At 42.5% G+C, this 14,171-nt stretch overlaps 1 protein-coding gene across 1 annotated transcript in view; it reads right to left on the bottom strand.

Annotated features, from left to right (window-relative positions):
- ACOT12 (acyl-CoA thioesterase 12) overlaps positions 1–14,171 on the bottom strand; it is a 39,265-nt gene extending 25,094 nt beyond the window's left edge. Inside the window, exons 1-4 of the mRNA XM_080372554.1 lie at positions 9,291–14,171; positions 6,579–6,648; positions 2,365–2,425; positions 1,224–1,325 (exon numbers count right to left, since the gene is read on the bottom strand). Coding sequence (XP_080228680.1) covers positions 1,224–1,325; positions 2,365–2,425; positions 6,579–6,648; positions 9,291–9,426 — 369 coding nt within the window. The 5' untranslated portion in view covers positions 9,427–14,171. The remainder of the gene's footprint in view (positions 1–1,223; positions 1,326–2,364; positions 2,426–6,578; positions 6,649–9,290) is intronic.

The raw sequence follows: 14,171 nt of genomic DNA, 5'->3' as shown, positions 1-14,171 counted from the left end.
TGAGTACATACTCTGGCTCTCTACACAACTTTAGCAACAGTTGTTCAGAAAAGTGGATTTGGAAAATGTTCTTTAATTTCTCCAGGACTTTAATTTGTGATGGAATTTGAACTGAAGCCTCAGACTCCCTCTGGGGCATTCCTGCCTTAAGCCTGATTTTAGTTAATCATGACCAATTTAATCCTGAATTAACCTCCCTGGAAATGTGGGCAAAAGGTAACTAGGTTGATGCCACGAATATGATATCAAACAATAATTTATACTATATTAGTGCTTTCAGGTTAACCAATTTAGTCACTAAACTTTCACAGACAAGCCGGACTTTAATATTGGTAAAACTGTTCTGATTTGTTTCTTCTGCAAACTGTAGTATATCATTGCAGAAAAGAAAGGAGAAATTATTGGATATATTAATTGCTCATGGGATGACTGTTCTCTGCCAATCTGCAGTGGATGTTAAAAGGGCAGATGCATTGTCATAACACATTGAATGAAACAGGAAACTCATATACATGATTTTAGTCACTCATGTTCAACACCGTAGAATATTACATAAAAACTTTATTAAGAGGATCTGAGGAATATTTTGCCTTTCTTGTATGAAAAGTTGAAAAGAACTGTGCCTGTTTGGCACAGCAGTGTTTAGGCTAACAGTACCGTGACTGATTTCTAAATGCCTCCAGGGAGCCAAACACTGGGAAGAAGAAATAAAATTGGCATGAAAACTAATTAACATAAATGGCAAAGAATTAATTTAGATGGGAAGCTAGCTTAAAAATAATGTCTTCTATCTGAATAGTGATGTCTGAATAACCTCCTCAAAAGGGGAAATGAAGGATAAAGAAGCCCCACACCAATATGCTTGCAGATTTCAAAGTATATAGATCAGTTTCCGAAAAGGAGAGAGACAGTGCAGACTCACAGGGATCTCTCTCCTAGTGCTTGCTTCTGACAATATTGCAGCCCTTACAAAGACACCAGTTCTATTACTAGCAAATGTGCAAGAGAAAGTAGAAACAATAAAAAAAGCCTAACAATTTCAGAGCAGAGATATGGGGGAAAAAAATAGCTCAATGAAGTCTGGACTTCATGCCGTTTTCCTATTACTGAGCAGAGTAGACAGGTATGAACATTTTCATGTGTTTCACAAGGAGAAAAGTTGTGTTATTTCAAAGAAACTCAGTCCCAGTAACTTCAAGCACAGAAGAAAACAGAAAGAATACCTTTCCAGCACCCAGTGGTTTGGCTACATATGTTGCATATGCCACACTTGCAATTTTTTCAACATTAGTCAAAATGTCCTGTACTATAACCTTGATGCCAACCTACAAGGAAGGAGGCAGTGGAGGAAGAAGACAAAAAAGGTATTTACATCGTCAGCTGAGTTGAAACAAAATGGTGCAGTATTTATAAAATTAATCACATCCAATCTTTTAAACCTAGAAGAAAAAAGGTAGGAATCCTACTCCGCTATCACTGATATATCTCTGACCACAAAAGAACATCACAAGATTTGCTGAGCTCTGAAAAGCTTTTTAGTACAACTGTGTATGTCTGTCTAGCATCACTTGTAAGGTAAAATAAAAAATTGGAAAGACACTTAGATTTAGGTTTATGGATATCTCTTTCCATTTACTTGTGTGCCATTTGGAGTTCCCATCTGAATGTTTCTCAGATCTGTGTCAGCAAAAAGTCTGTATAAAGGTGTAAAACACAGTGGAACACTTGAAGGTGAAACACTGTATTTGATCCTGGGAAACAGGCCTGACATGCATCAAAGCTTCTGATTTTTTTTATTTTTTTCTACTTTTTAGAACCTTTTGGAATACTTTCTCTGTGAGATACATCACTCCGACTAGTACTAATGAGAATTGGACTTGGGTGCAATGCAGAGAAAAGTACCTTTAAGGCTCAAATCTGATTTCAAGTGAATGGGCAATGCATTGCATACTTGTTACAATATGAAGAGTAAGAATATGCATACACCTAAGATAAATATTTTGGTATCAGAAGTTTCAAAAATACTTAGAACTCCACCTATTCAGTGGACCCAAGCTCTGATCTAAGACTGCTCAGAGGCCAATAGTTTTGGACTGGATCAACACCACTCCTGTCCATTACACCTGCCAGAGATTTTAAGTCTTCAGTGTCCAGGTTCTAATTTGACATGGATGATTTTACAGGAAACATGCAACTATAACAGTTATTATGAAACCAGAATTTCATTAGGCAGTGTCATTGTTCAGATAGCTGCACAAAGCTCCTTCTGAAACAAGTAAGACTGGACCCATGTTGCATTCCTCCACTCCTCCCACCTCTCTCCTAATTTAAATATTGTTAGGAATAAGAGTGATGATCTCTTACCTCCATGCTGGTTTTGAATGCTCTGTTCACCTTTGCTTTGATGGTAATAATTTGTCCAACCCTGTCAAGACAACAGCATCGTATGGTATGTAATCATGCAGCTTAATAAAGGCTTGAACCTGCTCCTCCAGGTATTCCTGATAGTAGTGAAGCAAATCTCATTAATCAGTCTGTCTTCCAAACTGTACTAAAAATGAACTGTAAAAGCTTTGGCTCTGTTATTCATCAGCCAGACTTCAATCATGCTCAATAGTGATTTTAGTCACTCAGAAAACTGCGTAAGCTTAATACTAGCATTCCCTCCTCTTGCTGGTGTCTGTATGACATCAAGTGTGCTCCAGGCCCCACGTCCTCCAAGAAATTTTGGCCTAGCTTCTGCTTTAGCTCAAAGGCTTATCTTGCTGGGAATTACACTAAATCACTCAGTATATCTAGCTGCAAAACCACACAATATATACTCCATGTGCCTTCTCCAGCATACAGATACATGCATATCAGGAAATAACCCCAGGACAAAACCTGCTCTTTAACATCTTTGAAGGATGGGGAAAGAGTTCACATTCCAAGTTTTGGCCAAGAACAGGGCTGCAGCACATCACTTCTGTCCTAATAGCATACCTATGAACAACTACTCTTCCCCATTTACCTACACAGAATACCTAAACACAGTTATTTCTTTTTACCTACATAGCATCAACTTTAAATGAGAAAATAAATTCTTTCTTTCTGGGATTTCTAAAGTACCTGCATATATTAAATAAAATACATATATTGTTAACAAGAGTAACCCTTGTTTTCAAACCCCTAATGCTTTAACACACAGAAGTGCTGAAAGGGTGGAAAGAGGGCTGCTTCCCCTACAGTTGTCTTACTGAGCAGAGCAGTAAAAGGACACGATGTGCATGGTAAGTCAGAACCACAGCCAAAACAACTGGGCATCCAGCCACTACCTTCAGGGAATTTAAAACTGACTTACAGCTGCTAAAGATCAGTCCCAGAGCAGGCAAAGTACAGCTAGCTACATCTGAGACTGCAAAATATACCTCAGACCACTTGAGCACCTGTGAAACAGGCATTTACAGCTCAGGATTTGGCAGAGTTATGATCCCAGTTTATTAAAAAAAAAAATCTTTAGCATTTATTCCTAATTTAATTAATAGAGTTTTGACACTTAAAGGTAAGGCTTTTCTTAAATTGCTTCTCAATGCCAGAACTTCAAATAAATTGTTACCAAACACTAGAATGGAGAAGAGGAAACCTGTTTCTTTACAGTATCAGACAGGAACCACCAACTACACAAAAACTTTCTCTTTTCTTGTTCACATTCAAGAACACAAGTGGAAGCTTTTGAGCAGACAGAGGAGAAAAATGTTAGAGGAGAGAATTAAGACCACCTGCAGATACACAGCCCTCATTAGCTTTTGAAGAACGTATTCAGAAGTCTTTCCATCATCCATTGCAAAGAAAAAGCACAATCAATGTAATAGTTCTAAACTGCACAGCTAAGAGAACCACCAGCTCATTTACAAAGAGGAGAACATGTTCAGAACAGTAACACAATTATTTATCTTTAAGTTTGGAAAAGAAGTTAACATTATGGTCTCATAAAAAGGCTTTAGAAAGCTTAGAGACAGAACTAAGTATTCTGAAACACCTCTGAAGACTCTCTTATTTGTCATAAAACTCCCAAGAGGATTACAGTAACATGGCAGTAGAGGTAATGACAAATACAAGGTGAAAAAAGACAATATATTCACTAGATAAACTATATGATTGAACACAACACATGCTGATAGTGATTGCAAGGCTTTCCTTAAAAGAAGGAGAGTTCAGAGACTCCACAGATGTTTGCAGAGGACGTCATGGTCTCTGCCAAGAACATCGTGATGCCAGATTGTCCATGAGGTCCCAGCAGAGGCTGCAGAGGTCTCAATCTCAGGCTTACTGGCAGGGTGCTATTCTTGCGTACAAAGATTGTTCGTTTCACCTTTGTCAGTGACGCTGTCCTGGTGACCTCTCTTCCTCTGTGTGAGAACATTGCATAAGAGAGGTTGAGAGAGGTAAATTTGGGTCTGTCCACCTTTGAGGAAACTGCAGGGTGGGAACAGAACAAAGCTGGATGTGATCTCACTCAACCTGAGATGCCAGGACGGCAATAAGGTGGGCTTGGACTTCACAGACATCAGATACTTTGACTGATTGGCTTGTGCTCCAAGCAGTCTATACAGCTGCACTCACATTTCATTGTAGAAAAGTGTCCTCCAGGGTCCCTGGCCATATCAGAAAATAAAGGTGTCAGAACTGAGATGGTCAGACAGTATGATGGGGAAATGTCTTCTGATATACTTTCAGGAGCTGTTTCAAAATTACATGCTTTACATTGTATCATATATTCTGACTTTGGACAAACTGATTTATTTAAGCCAAGAGAGCTGATCAGCTTGGGTATTTAACTAGATACCTAAGGGCAGAAGGCACAGAACACCACGCTTCCACTCGTAACTGGCAGAAAGCTTTTGAAATATATCAGAATGAACCGAGTATGATTCATATATGGTGCACTAACAAAATTTAAATAAATGTTATTTAAAATTGGATGTTCTTACTACCACTGAACTGCTGCATATTAAAAGAGAAGGAAGAGGGATGTATTTGTTATCATGACATAAAACTGAGTTTTGCCATACACAGATTTGTGGAAATTTCCATGTCAACTGAAAAGAAATATGCATAGAAGAGTTAATCCTTACAGAACATTTTATAACCTGAGTTAGGTAAATGAAACCTTACAGCAGGCAACTTACATCTTTTTAATGTACTACAGTGAAATACAAGAGCTTTCTTATTTAAGCAAGATGTTTGTATATTCAACAAGATCTGGAAAAAATTAGAAAATTACACAGTGAGCTACAAACAGGTTGTTAAAGATGACCGGAGGCTGGAAAATAATTACTGAAAACACTTCACAGTTACTAGGTTTGTACCCTAAATCCTTGTTAAAAATGAAACACTGGCACCACAAGTAGGAGAACTAGACATATTTGGAAACAAATTTGGAAGGAAAAGTATTTTCATTGTATTCTAGAGGCTCTGTTCTGCTCTCAGAAAACAAAAGAGAAAATCGCTCTGAAGCTACTGAAGTCTGAAATATTATGCCTGAAAGAAAAACATTACCCTGATTTCACTTGTAGGACTCTCTGATTACAGTTTTCAAGACAGGATTTTCTCCTAAGGACAAAATTAAAAACACATAATAACTGCAGGCAGGACAAACACTTCAAAACTAATTTTGTAAAAGAGACCAAGAAATTCTTTTGAGTTCTAGATTCAGTATGACTGTGTTCACTTCTTTGTTACTGGTTATAGCTCTCATCCTAATGGTCACTACTCTACAAATTTGCTGTTCAGAAGTGCAAGCAGATGCTTATTTTACACTTGTGTACTACAAAGTTTTAAACTGACATCAGCTGTACACCCAACAGCCAATGTTGCTTGGTTCACAGTCAAGACAACTGCATGCGCATTGGCCTCTGTAACCAGGTCCATCTTACCTAAGCACTCATTAATTTCCCCATTGCAAGGTGTAAAACCACACAAAACCTACAAAGTAATGCCTTTAAGTTTCTGTAAACATACGGTTTAGGAATAAATGTGCTATTTCCTCTTACATTGTCTTTTATCCCTTGAAAGATAATGAAAAATGGTTAAAAGAAAAGTTAAGTCCTGTATGATTTTGTAGACTCAGTCAGCATTTGGTGATCACCAATGCAAATCACTTCTGTTTTGTTACAAGAACTCATTTTTCTAGAAGAGCTGAAAGAGAAAGATGGTAAAATATAGACCCAAAGAGCACTTGCAATAATAGAAAAATACAATAACTGTTATAGGTATGTAGTCCTTATTTAACAGAGATAAGTAATGGCCTGCAGCATTCACTTTTAACTAGAGCCAAAGGTCACTGGCTCATCAGTTTCTCACCTGGCATCTAGGTTGCCAAGTCAAAGTAACTACAGTTTATTTTTGACCTGTGAATTTGATCTGTTTTCTAGGTGGGTCAGGCTATCACAGATAGAAAAGAGCAATTCTGAGACTTAACTCTGTGACTCTGGGGTTTATTGGCCTGCTATCTCAGGTTTTATAATGCCTCAGTTTATCTCTGCCAAATAAGAATCTCTAGAATGTAAACACTTCACTGTTGTTAGCTGGTTTTGTACCTGGCAGCCTCTTCAAACTGTATGTCATCCATAGACGCTGTCACGCAAGACACACCAGCATGTTTCTCAGCTTCAAAAGAGACACATGGGCACACAATTACCACATTGCATTTTCCGCAAGCTATTCACCTATATACTTGTGCAGAGGCAGAAATGAAACACAGCAGATCCCAGTTCCTCTTTTGATCACCCTAATACAAGTCTGCAGTGGACCCCTTAGAAAAAAAGAATCTAAGTAAGATTAAAGTTAGTATTTACCATGAAATAAGGGTAACATCAGGAGATGAGACTAGATGACAATAATGATCCTGCTTGGTTTGAAAAGCTCTGTTTAAGGTCTTTCTCTAAAAATGAACATTCTGGTAAGAGAGCACTAACAAGCGTGTTGCAGGACAAAAGGAGTCACAGTGTTCAGAAGTCTACAGAAATCTCTGCCATCTCCCTCAAAACAGGCTGTTGTGAGTATCAGCTATGGTAAACCAGTGTAGAAGTTTCATGTCAGTTGAGGATTCTCAGACGTGAGAGAAAGATTTACTGGCTTATTAGCATGGTCCCGGCAGTGGAAAGCAGGTAAATACATGTCCTCAGCACTGTACTAAAACACAGGACTTAAATAAAAACAAATACAAACAAGATTTAACAAGTAAAACCCAAGTATTTACTTATTGTAAAACATTTTTAACAGAATTTTAACAATGTTCCTCATCTCCCCCTTTGTCTCCCTATTGTTTATGAAAAATAACGCACCCTATTAGTACTAATTATGAAAGTTAATCTGGAGAAAGTAATCATCTTTACTATTAATAATTAATAGTCCATTAGTTATCTTTTTACAGCAAGTTATCGTGATTTATTATTTTTTTGACCGTAGAACCAGGAATTCCAAGTCAAAGCCTAGATCACCACCACACTAGGAGCTGTTTAAACACAGTGAGCCCCTGCTCCCAAAAATTTCCTGAGTGACAGAGGCAAAAAACAGGACTAGCAGGAAACCTAGAACACAGCCCTGCGCAACAGGGAGGAGTTCTCACTCCCAAGCAGCCCAGTGTTTTTAGTGAGCATCACAAGAAAAAACTTGAAGGAGTTAGAGGATGGTGCAGAAGTTATATCAGTATCTGAGGAGCTCCCTTTGAAAATATGAAGGTAAAACACATGAAGGCACTTATCAGAAACAAAAAACTGTGTTGAAAGGGAAGAGGTCACTGACAAGTAAGAGGCTGGAGTCACCACTGTGATAGATAATGCAAAGTGATGAGTAAGATGGTGGTAGTCATAAATAGCCTCAAAAGCGAGGAAGCAGCTAGCCAGGTGGATTACACCTAAAGCAGCAGGATATGAAATGAGGAAGGTGCAAAGCTTTGGCGTTGCAACGGTACCAGCTGGCACTAATGCGGGAGAAAGACGGTAAAGCCAAAGAAATCCCTGTCTGGTATTTTGAGTTTGCTGTGACACAAAAAGCAAAGCGAGGAAAGATGTTAAAAAACCTTTGTGTGCAGCAGGATTAGCCCTGTGTCATGAATGACTGCTGCTGCTCTAAACCTAACCAGGTAAAAGCAACCATGAAAGTGACCTCCAGTAGCAGATTCGCAGCTGATGAAGATCATCACAGCTTAACCAAAGTCCAGGGACCAAAGACAAACCATTGTAGCAACAGGGTTCTGCCGCTTCAGAGCAGGGACTCGAGTTCAAGGGTTGCAGAGATCAGTTCAGGGTCTCTTGACAAAAAGCAGTGTTAAGGGGTAAATCACTGACGGGCTGAAATCAAATGAGTCCTTCGTGCTAAAATAAGTCTTAAAAAAAATGTGATCATACTGGGAAGTTGCTACATGCTAGGTAGTTTCTGGGTTATTGTGTGGGGCAAGTTCTGCAGCATCCCAACTCTTTCTATATAGGAAGAGTGGGTTACGTAAAGCTGCACTGAGTGCAGCATGCGCCTACGCAGTAAGTGCACCACGGTCACCATGCTGCATGGAGACGCCATCCAGACATGAGTTCCCCAAATATACCCGCTATTCTCTGCAAGGCTCATTATGGACTGCTAATGTATGCAGCTGTACTTGGAAACGGAGTTCACCGACAGCAGAGATGGCAGAGCCTTGGGTTTTCTTAGGGCTTTAGATGAAGCTTCTGCTTTCAGAAGTTCGCTGAGGAGATTTTAAAAAGTTTTCCAAGCTGCGTGACACCAGACAACAGGGTAGCTCTGCACGCTGCTGGGGTTTGTGGTTGTTGGTTGTTTTTTTTTCCCCACCCATGCGCCGATATTCTTAAACTAGTACTCTTCTTTCTTCCAGTATTTCTGTCTCCCATCACTTTTTCCCCTTCCCTGCCCTCTTTTTTAAATTCTCCTCATCCTAACCGCCCCCGCCACCCCCCTCTTCGCTCACCGGAGAGACGCCGCCCCCAGCCCCGGGGCTGCCCCGGGGTGAGCCCCCGCACCTCGCACGCTGCCCCGGCTGCGCCTTCCCGCCAGCCGCCCCCTCCCCCGGCTCCCCAGGGCAAAATGTCGCCTCCTCCTCGCCCCTCACAGGAAATACGGGGACAGGGCCACCGCTTTTCGGGAAAGGAGAGGCTGCCGGGCACAGCCGGCGAGTTCAAGGCGCGTTTCTGAGGGGACCGGGGGTAGGGGGCACAGGGCGGTGGAGGCGCCTCTGCCGCCCTGAGGCGACGCTCCCCCGCCCGCCGCCGCCCCCTGCCCCGCCGCCGTCCCGCTACCTGCCAGGCAGGCGGTGGCGTCCATCCACTTGAGGAGCTGCCCGGCGCTCAGCTCCCCGCGCTGGTTGGCGTGGGCCGGGAAGACGGTCTGGCACATGCAGACATCGCCGCCCGCCGCCGCCCCGCGCCGCGCCATGGCGCCGCCAGTGCGGGGGGCAGCGGCGGTCGAGGCTCCCGCGGGCACGGAGAGGCAGCGCCGCCCGGCCCGGCCTGCCCGCTGCCTACCGAGCCGGGGCGGGCCGGTCCCGCCCCATCGCCCGGGGCTGGGGTGGGGAATCGCCGCCTCTGGCGGCGGGAAGGAGCCGCCGGGCTGAGGGGAGCGGGGCCCGGGGCGCGGGGCAGGCAGGGTGGCTGCGGGCCGTGGCTGCCCCGCTCCCGCCCCCGCGGCTGCTGCCCCGGGGCCTGCGGCCGCCTCGGGGCCCGGCCTGAGCCGCCACGCTGGCGCGGCCACTGCGAACCTGTGCCGGTGGCACTGACGGGGTTTGGTGTGTGCATTCCCACTGAAATATTTATAATCTAGCTCACTTTTTTCCTTTTTCTTCTTTCCTTTCTTTTTTCGTTTTGAAGTCTTGCTCTCTCATGTTGTCACCAACGTGACAGCCCGACAGATGGGCCCCCAGGGAAGACACACTCCAGTCTCCAGAGGCTGGTGAGCCCGTAGGAAGTTGCCACGGCCTGGTGAGCCACTGTCACTTCAGCCACTGTCACTGCGGGTACAGACCTTTTGACACCTACCTGGGTGGCCGCAGCCCCAGTCACGTATTCCCTCAGGAGCTCTTAACTGGAGACCTCACAGAGGGCTCTTCCTCTTGCCTCCCCCTCCTCACATGGCTTGCAAGGTGCTGCCGGACATTGCTGCTCTGCATACTGTGAATATATAGGCACTGCTGAGGACGCGTAGAGCAACTGATTTTGAATCAGTCTGTGTGGTGGGGCGTCCCCCCCTCCCCTGGGCTGCCCTGCGGTCTCGGCAAGCCCTGTGAGGGCTCAGCCCTCTGCACCCAGTCAGGCCGCACCAGCAGCTCTTGCACAGCCCAGGTGGGGAGCGGCACTGGCCGCACCAGGAGCTCCTGTCGCCTGGCCAAGGCGGGCAACGGCAGCGGGAACCATCAGTCACCCCCCGACGGCCTTGGAACGTTCCTGACCTGAATCGTAGCCCGAGTGGAATGGTACTGTTGTTACTGGAACTTTGAAAAATTACTGACCCAGATTGCGGCCAGAATGGAAACTTATGGATGACTACAGCCTACCATCTTGCCATACCTATCTTAGTGTCTGTGTGAACTGATTTATCTACCCTATGGCAAGTATAGTGTGAATGTTGCCATCTTGAATCCATAATTAAGTCATGGTTGTGACTGTAGTAAATCCTATTGACTCACTTTGTAAATTTTAGTGATTAAGTGCCGCTAAAATCTTGTGATCCACTTTAGATGCAAACCCTTGACCAAGTCTGTCACTAGGACTGGATCTAGCCACACCTAAACTCTATCAGGAGTTTAAAAAGCAAGGGGGTCTGCTCTGAATCTCATGGCTCAACAGGCGGGTCTCTGACCCATTTGCATCTTCGGTCTGTCTAAATCATTCTTGCTCAATTCTAACTCCTACTTTCCTTTGTAAGTTTCATCCATGTAGTAAGTGATAAGGTGAACCTTGTCATCAAACTTTGTTAGGTCACACTTTTAAAAATCCCTATTGAAAGTATTCTGCGAATAATTTTGTTGATGATTTTGCAAGCGATCTAAACCACCCATTCACAACAGTCAGGAAGGTCAATCCATGCTCACTGGTTGCACTTGTCAGCTGTTGAAGCAGGGCTGGTGGTGGAGGAAACGTTGCTTCAACGTAGCAAGAGTATGCAACCTCTAAATGGTCTTTAAGGATAGACCATAAAACTTGACACTGTGCTGTCCCCCACTCCAGGGTGTTGTAAATAACATGGTTTTCAAGAGAGCAGGAGCAGCAAGATTCTTTTCTGTAGGCTTTCCTCTTTATACTCTAGCTACAGCATGTTACCCACTATTACAATGACAGTTTTCCCATGTTTATTAAAAACATGCATAAATTAATTTATATCATGAATAGTCACTCATTTAAACATTGTTAAAGATTCAGCTTTAACTCATAACAACCAGGAAATTTTGAATTTTAAGCATCCTGACTCACCAAGCTAGAGTTTCTCAGTGCAGCAGGGATTTTCTTCCCATGTGGTCTGTTACTATCATTGCACTATAGCAAGATCTCTGTTTCGTCACCTACTCTTAGCAAGCAACAGGATGGCTGTACCATTACACTTGTTCCATTCCAGAGGATGCTGGCTCTGAAAATCAGCATGCTGTGCTATTCCCTAGATTCACTTCTATTCTGTTGCTTCAGAAAATAAGTTTGTACTGATTTCTCTTTCCTTCTTTGACTGGTTTCTGTGAAGGGAAGAAACAGACTCTCTTGGAAGTGGCAGTGGCATCCCAGAGTCTTGCTACCTGAACAGGATTTGTAAACAGTGTGCAGCCAGTATTTTCTCCTTCCTTGTTCACTCAATCCAGACGACAAAATCTCAGGTATCTCCTTCTTACACCATGTATCCTAGATCTTAGAAGGATCAGTTTTTAAACAGAACTGAACATTTTTCCACTTAAAAAAAAAAAAATATATATATATATATATATATATTTAATTCTGTGTTTTGCCTAAGCCAGTAGTTTGTAAATTTGTTTTCAGGTTTACTTTGTCACACTTGTTGACCAGGATTTCTCCAAGATAATGCTTACTTGTTTTTTCTTCACAGGTAGTTTTCACCTCCATTAAATATAGTCCATTGATCAGGTGTTTGGCCCATAACAGTTTTCTGCTGTGAGATTAAGAGCTACAAAGCTGTTAGTATCACAGAGAAGTAAAAGTAAAATCTAAACCTGCTCACATCTAAAACTTTCTTAAGAATGTGGAAGATCACATGCTTGGGGTGAGTGGTCAGCAGACCTCTCTTAGAGTGCATGCAGGAGTTGTAGGAAAACAAGAGGCGAGTTCTCTCATCTCCGTTAGGGAAAGGGTAAGCTGGTATTTGAAATACACACCTCAGAGATGTACATACCTCTTCATTTCAAAGGGAAGGATGTTAATTTGAAATATGTCCATAGGAAGCTGGAGATGCCCTCCAGGAACAAGAATGGCCACTGAGGATCCAAATGAGCAGTGCACATCCTTCCACTGCTTTGGACACTTGGCAGCCACACCTGGAGAGTGAGGTGAGGGAACTCACAGCCTAAAATGCCCTTTTCCCAAACAAGCCTGTGCTTTTGTAAGCTGCATTTCTCCTGCCCTCCAGCTCCTCTTCCTGGACCCTGTCTGCTGAGGTAACAGACTCCAATATCCATCTTCCATTTGGCTTCAATGAATACTTTCTCTGCAGTCCCTTATACTCCTTTGGCTTATTACACAGTCTCCACTGGAGTAACCGGGTATTTTACAGCCTTTGGTGTATTTGTCCTCAGAAAACACCTGCAAGGTCAGTATTGTTCTCCTTTTACAGCTGAAAGTTTAGAGAAGTTAGGTTCCTGGCCCAAGATCACAGAGGACATCTATGCTTTTCAGTGGTTTCCCAACTGAGAAGTACCTTCTGTGGCACAGTAGCCTACACCAGCACCTCTGGCATGACCACCAGATGAAGGCAGCTGCACCAACATTATGTGATGAAAGCAGTGTCTGGGAGGCATTTTTGTGAACCAACAGATTTTTCATTATTGATGCCTACTGTGGCGAGAGGAAGAAATGGTCAAAGGCAAATTCATACATCACTCAGTCACTGACTTTGGTGAAACTGTTCCTTTGAAATGAGAACTGGTAGTGAATTAAAGTGAGCTCAACTTTAAAATTTTGGTTAACCAACTAAGAAATTGACTTCCCTTCAGAACTGTTGCTTGCTAATGCAGGTTTTAGAAGTTTTTGTCAATAAATGATTCACACTTAATGGCTTGAGGCTTCTCCTGCTGAACTGAATTAGTGAAACCAACAACAGGGGCAGAACTATTTTAAATACATTTAAAAAGAAAAACCAGAATGGATATTAGGTTATCATCTCCCAATAACATGCATTTGTAATTGAAGCAATGTAACTGGAAAAGCTTTGTGCAGCACAACAGGGTATCTCACGAGCGCTGTGAAGAACAAGACACAGCACGATGCCTGTAAAGGAACTGTGCCAGAAGAGGTAGGGCATTTTATTAATAAAAGATGAGCTCCATATTAGATCTGAATAAATCTTCTGTAAAGTAAAGCCATTAGCACTAGCAAGAAGTACTATTCAATCGCACAGCATACAGACATCTAGGAGCCCACTCAACTAATAGCGTAACTGCTCCAGACCTGCATTTCATCCAAGTTAGGATTTATTCTGAGAAATGCCATAGAACAAGGTGGTAGCGAAGGAGGTCTGATTAAGAACTGAAATTCCACAGAAACCTGTAATCTAGAATTGGGGTTTGGGTTTCCACCAAAATTCCTTCTGTATTTAAACATGTGCATGCATGACTGGAGAGCTTTAGTATTCCTTGGAAAATGACAAACTAATGTGGTAATCGTGATATAGTTAACCCTTTCACAAATCTTTTCTTACCAATGAAATCAGCAGCTGTAGGACACACCTCCAAAATGCATCTTTTTGGTAACATTTTTAAATACACATGTCAGTTACGGCAGTAAATGAACTACAAAATGTTGCTGTGTATCTTTGTTGACTATGTACTTCTATATCCTTGAAACAAACATCGCTGCCTGAAGTTAATAAATGTTTCAGAGATGTGTATGCTTCTTTCATAACCCTAGTTATTCATGGAAATAAAAGGTGGGGTGTTATTTGACACAGCTTGTGAAAATACAACTACTTCT

This window comes from Falco punctatus (assembly GCF_963210335.1).
Source record: "Falco punctatus genome assembly, chromosome: Z".
Taxonomy (NCBI): Eukaryota; Metazoa; Chordata; class Aves; order Falconiformes; family Falconidae; genus Falco; species Falco punctatus.
Note: the sequence above shows the minus strand (reverse complement) of the source record. Positions and strands in the feature narration are given on the sequence as shown.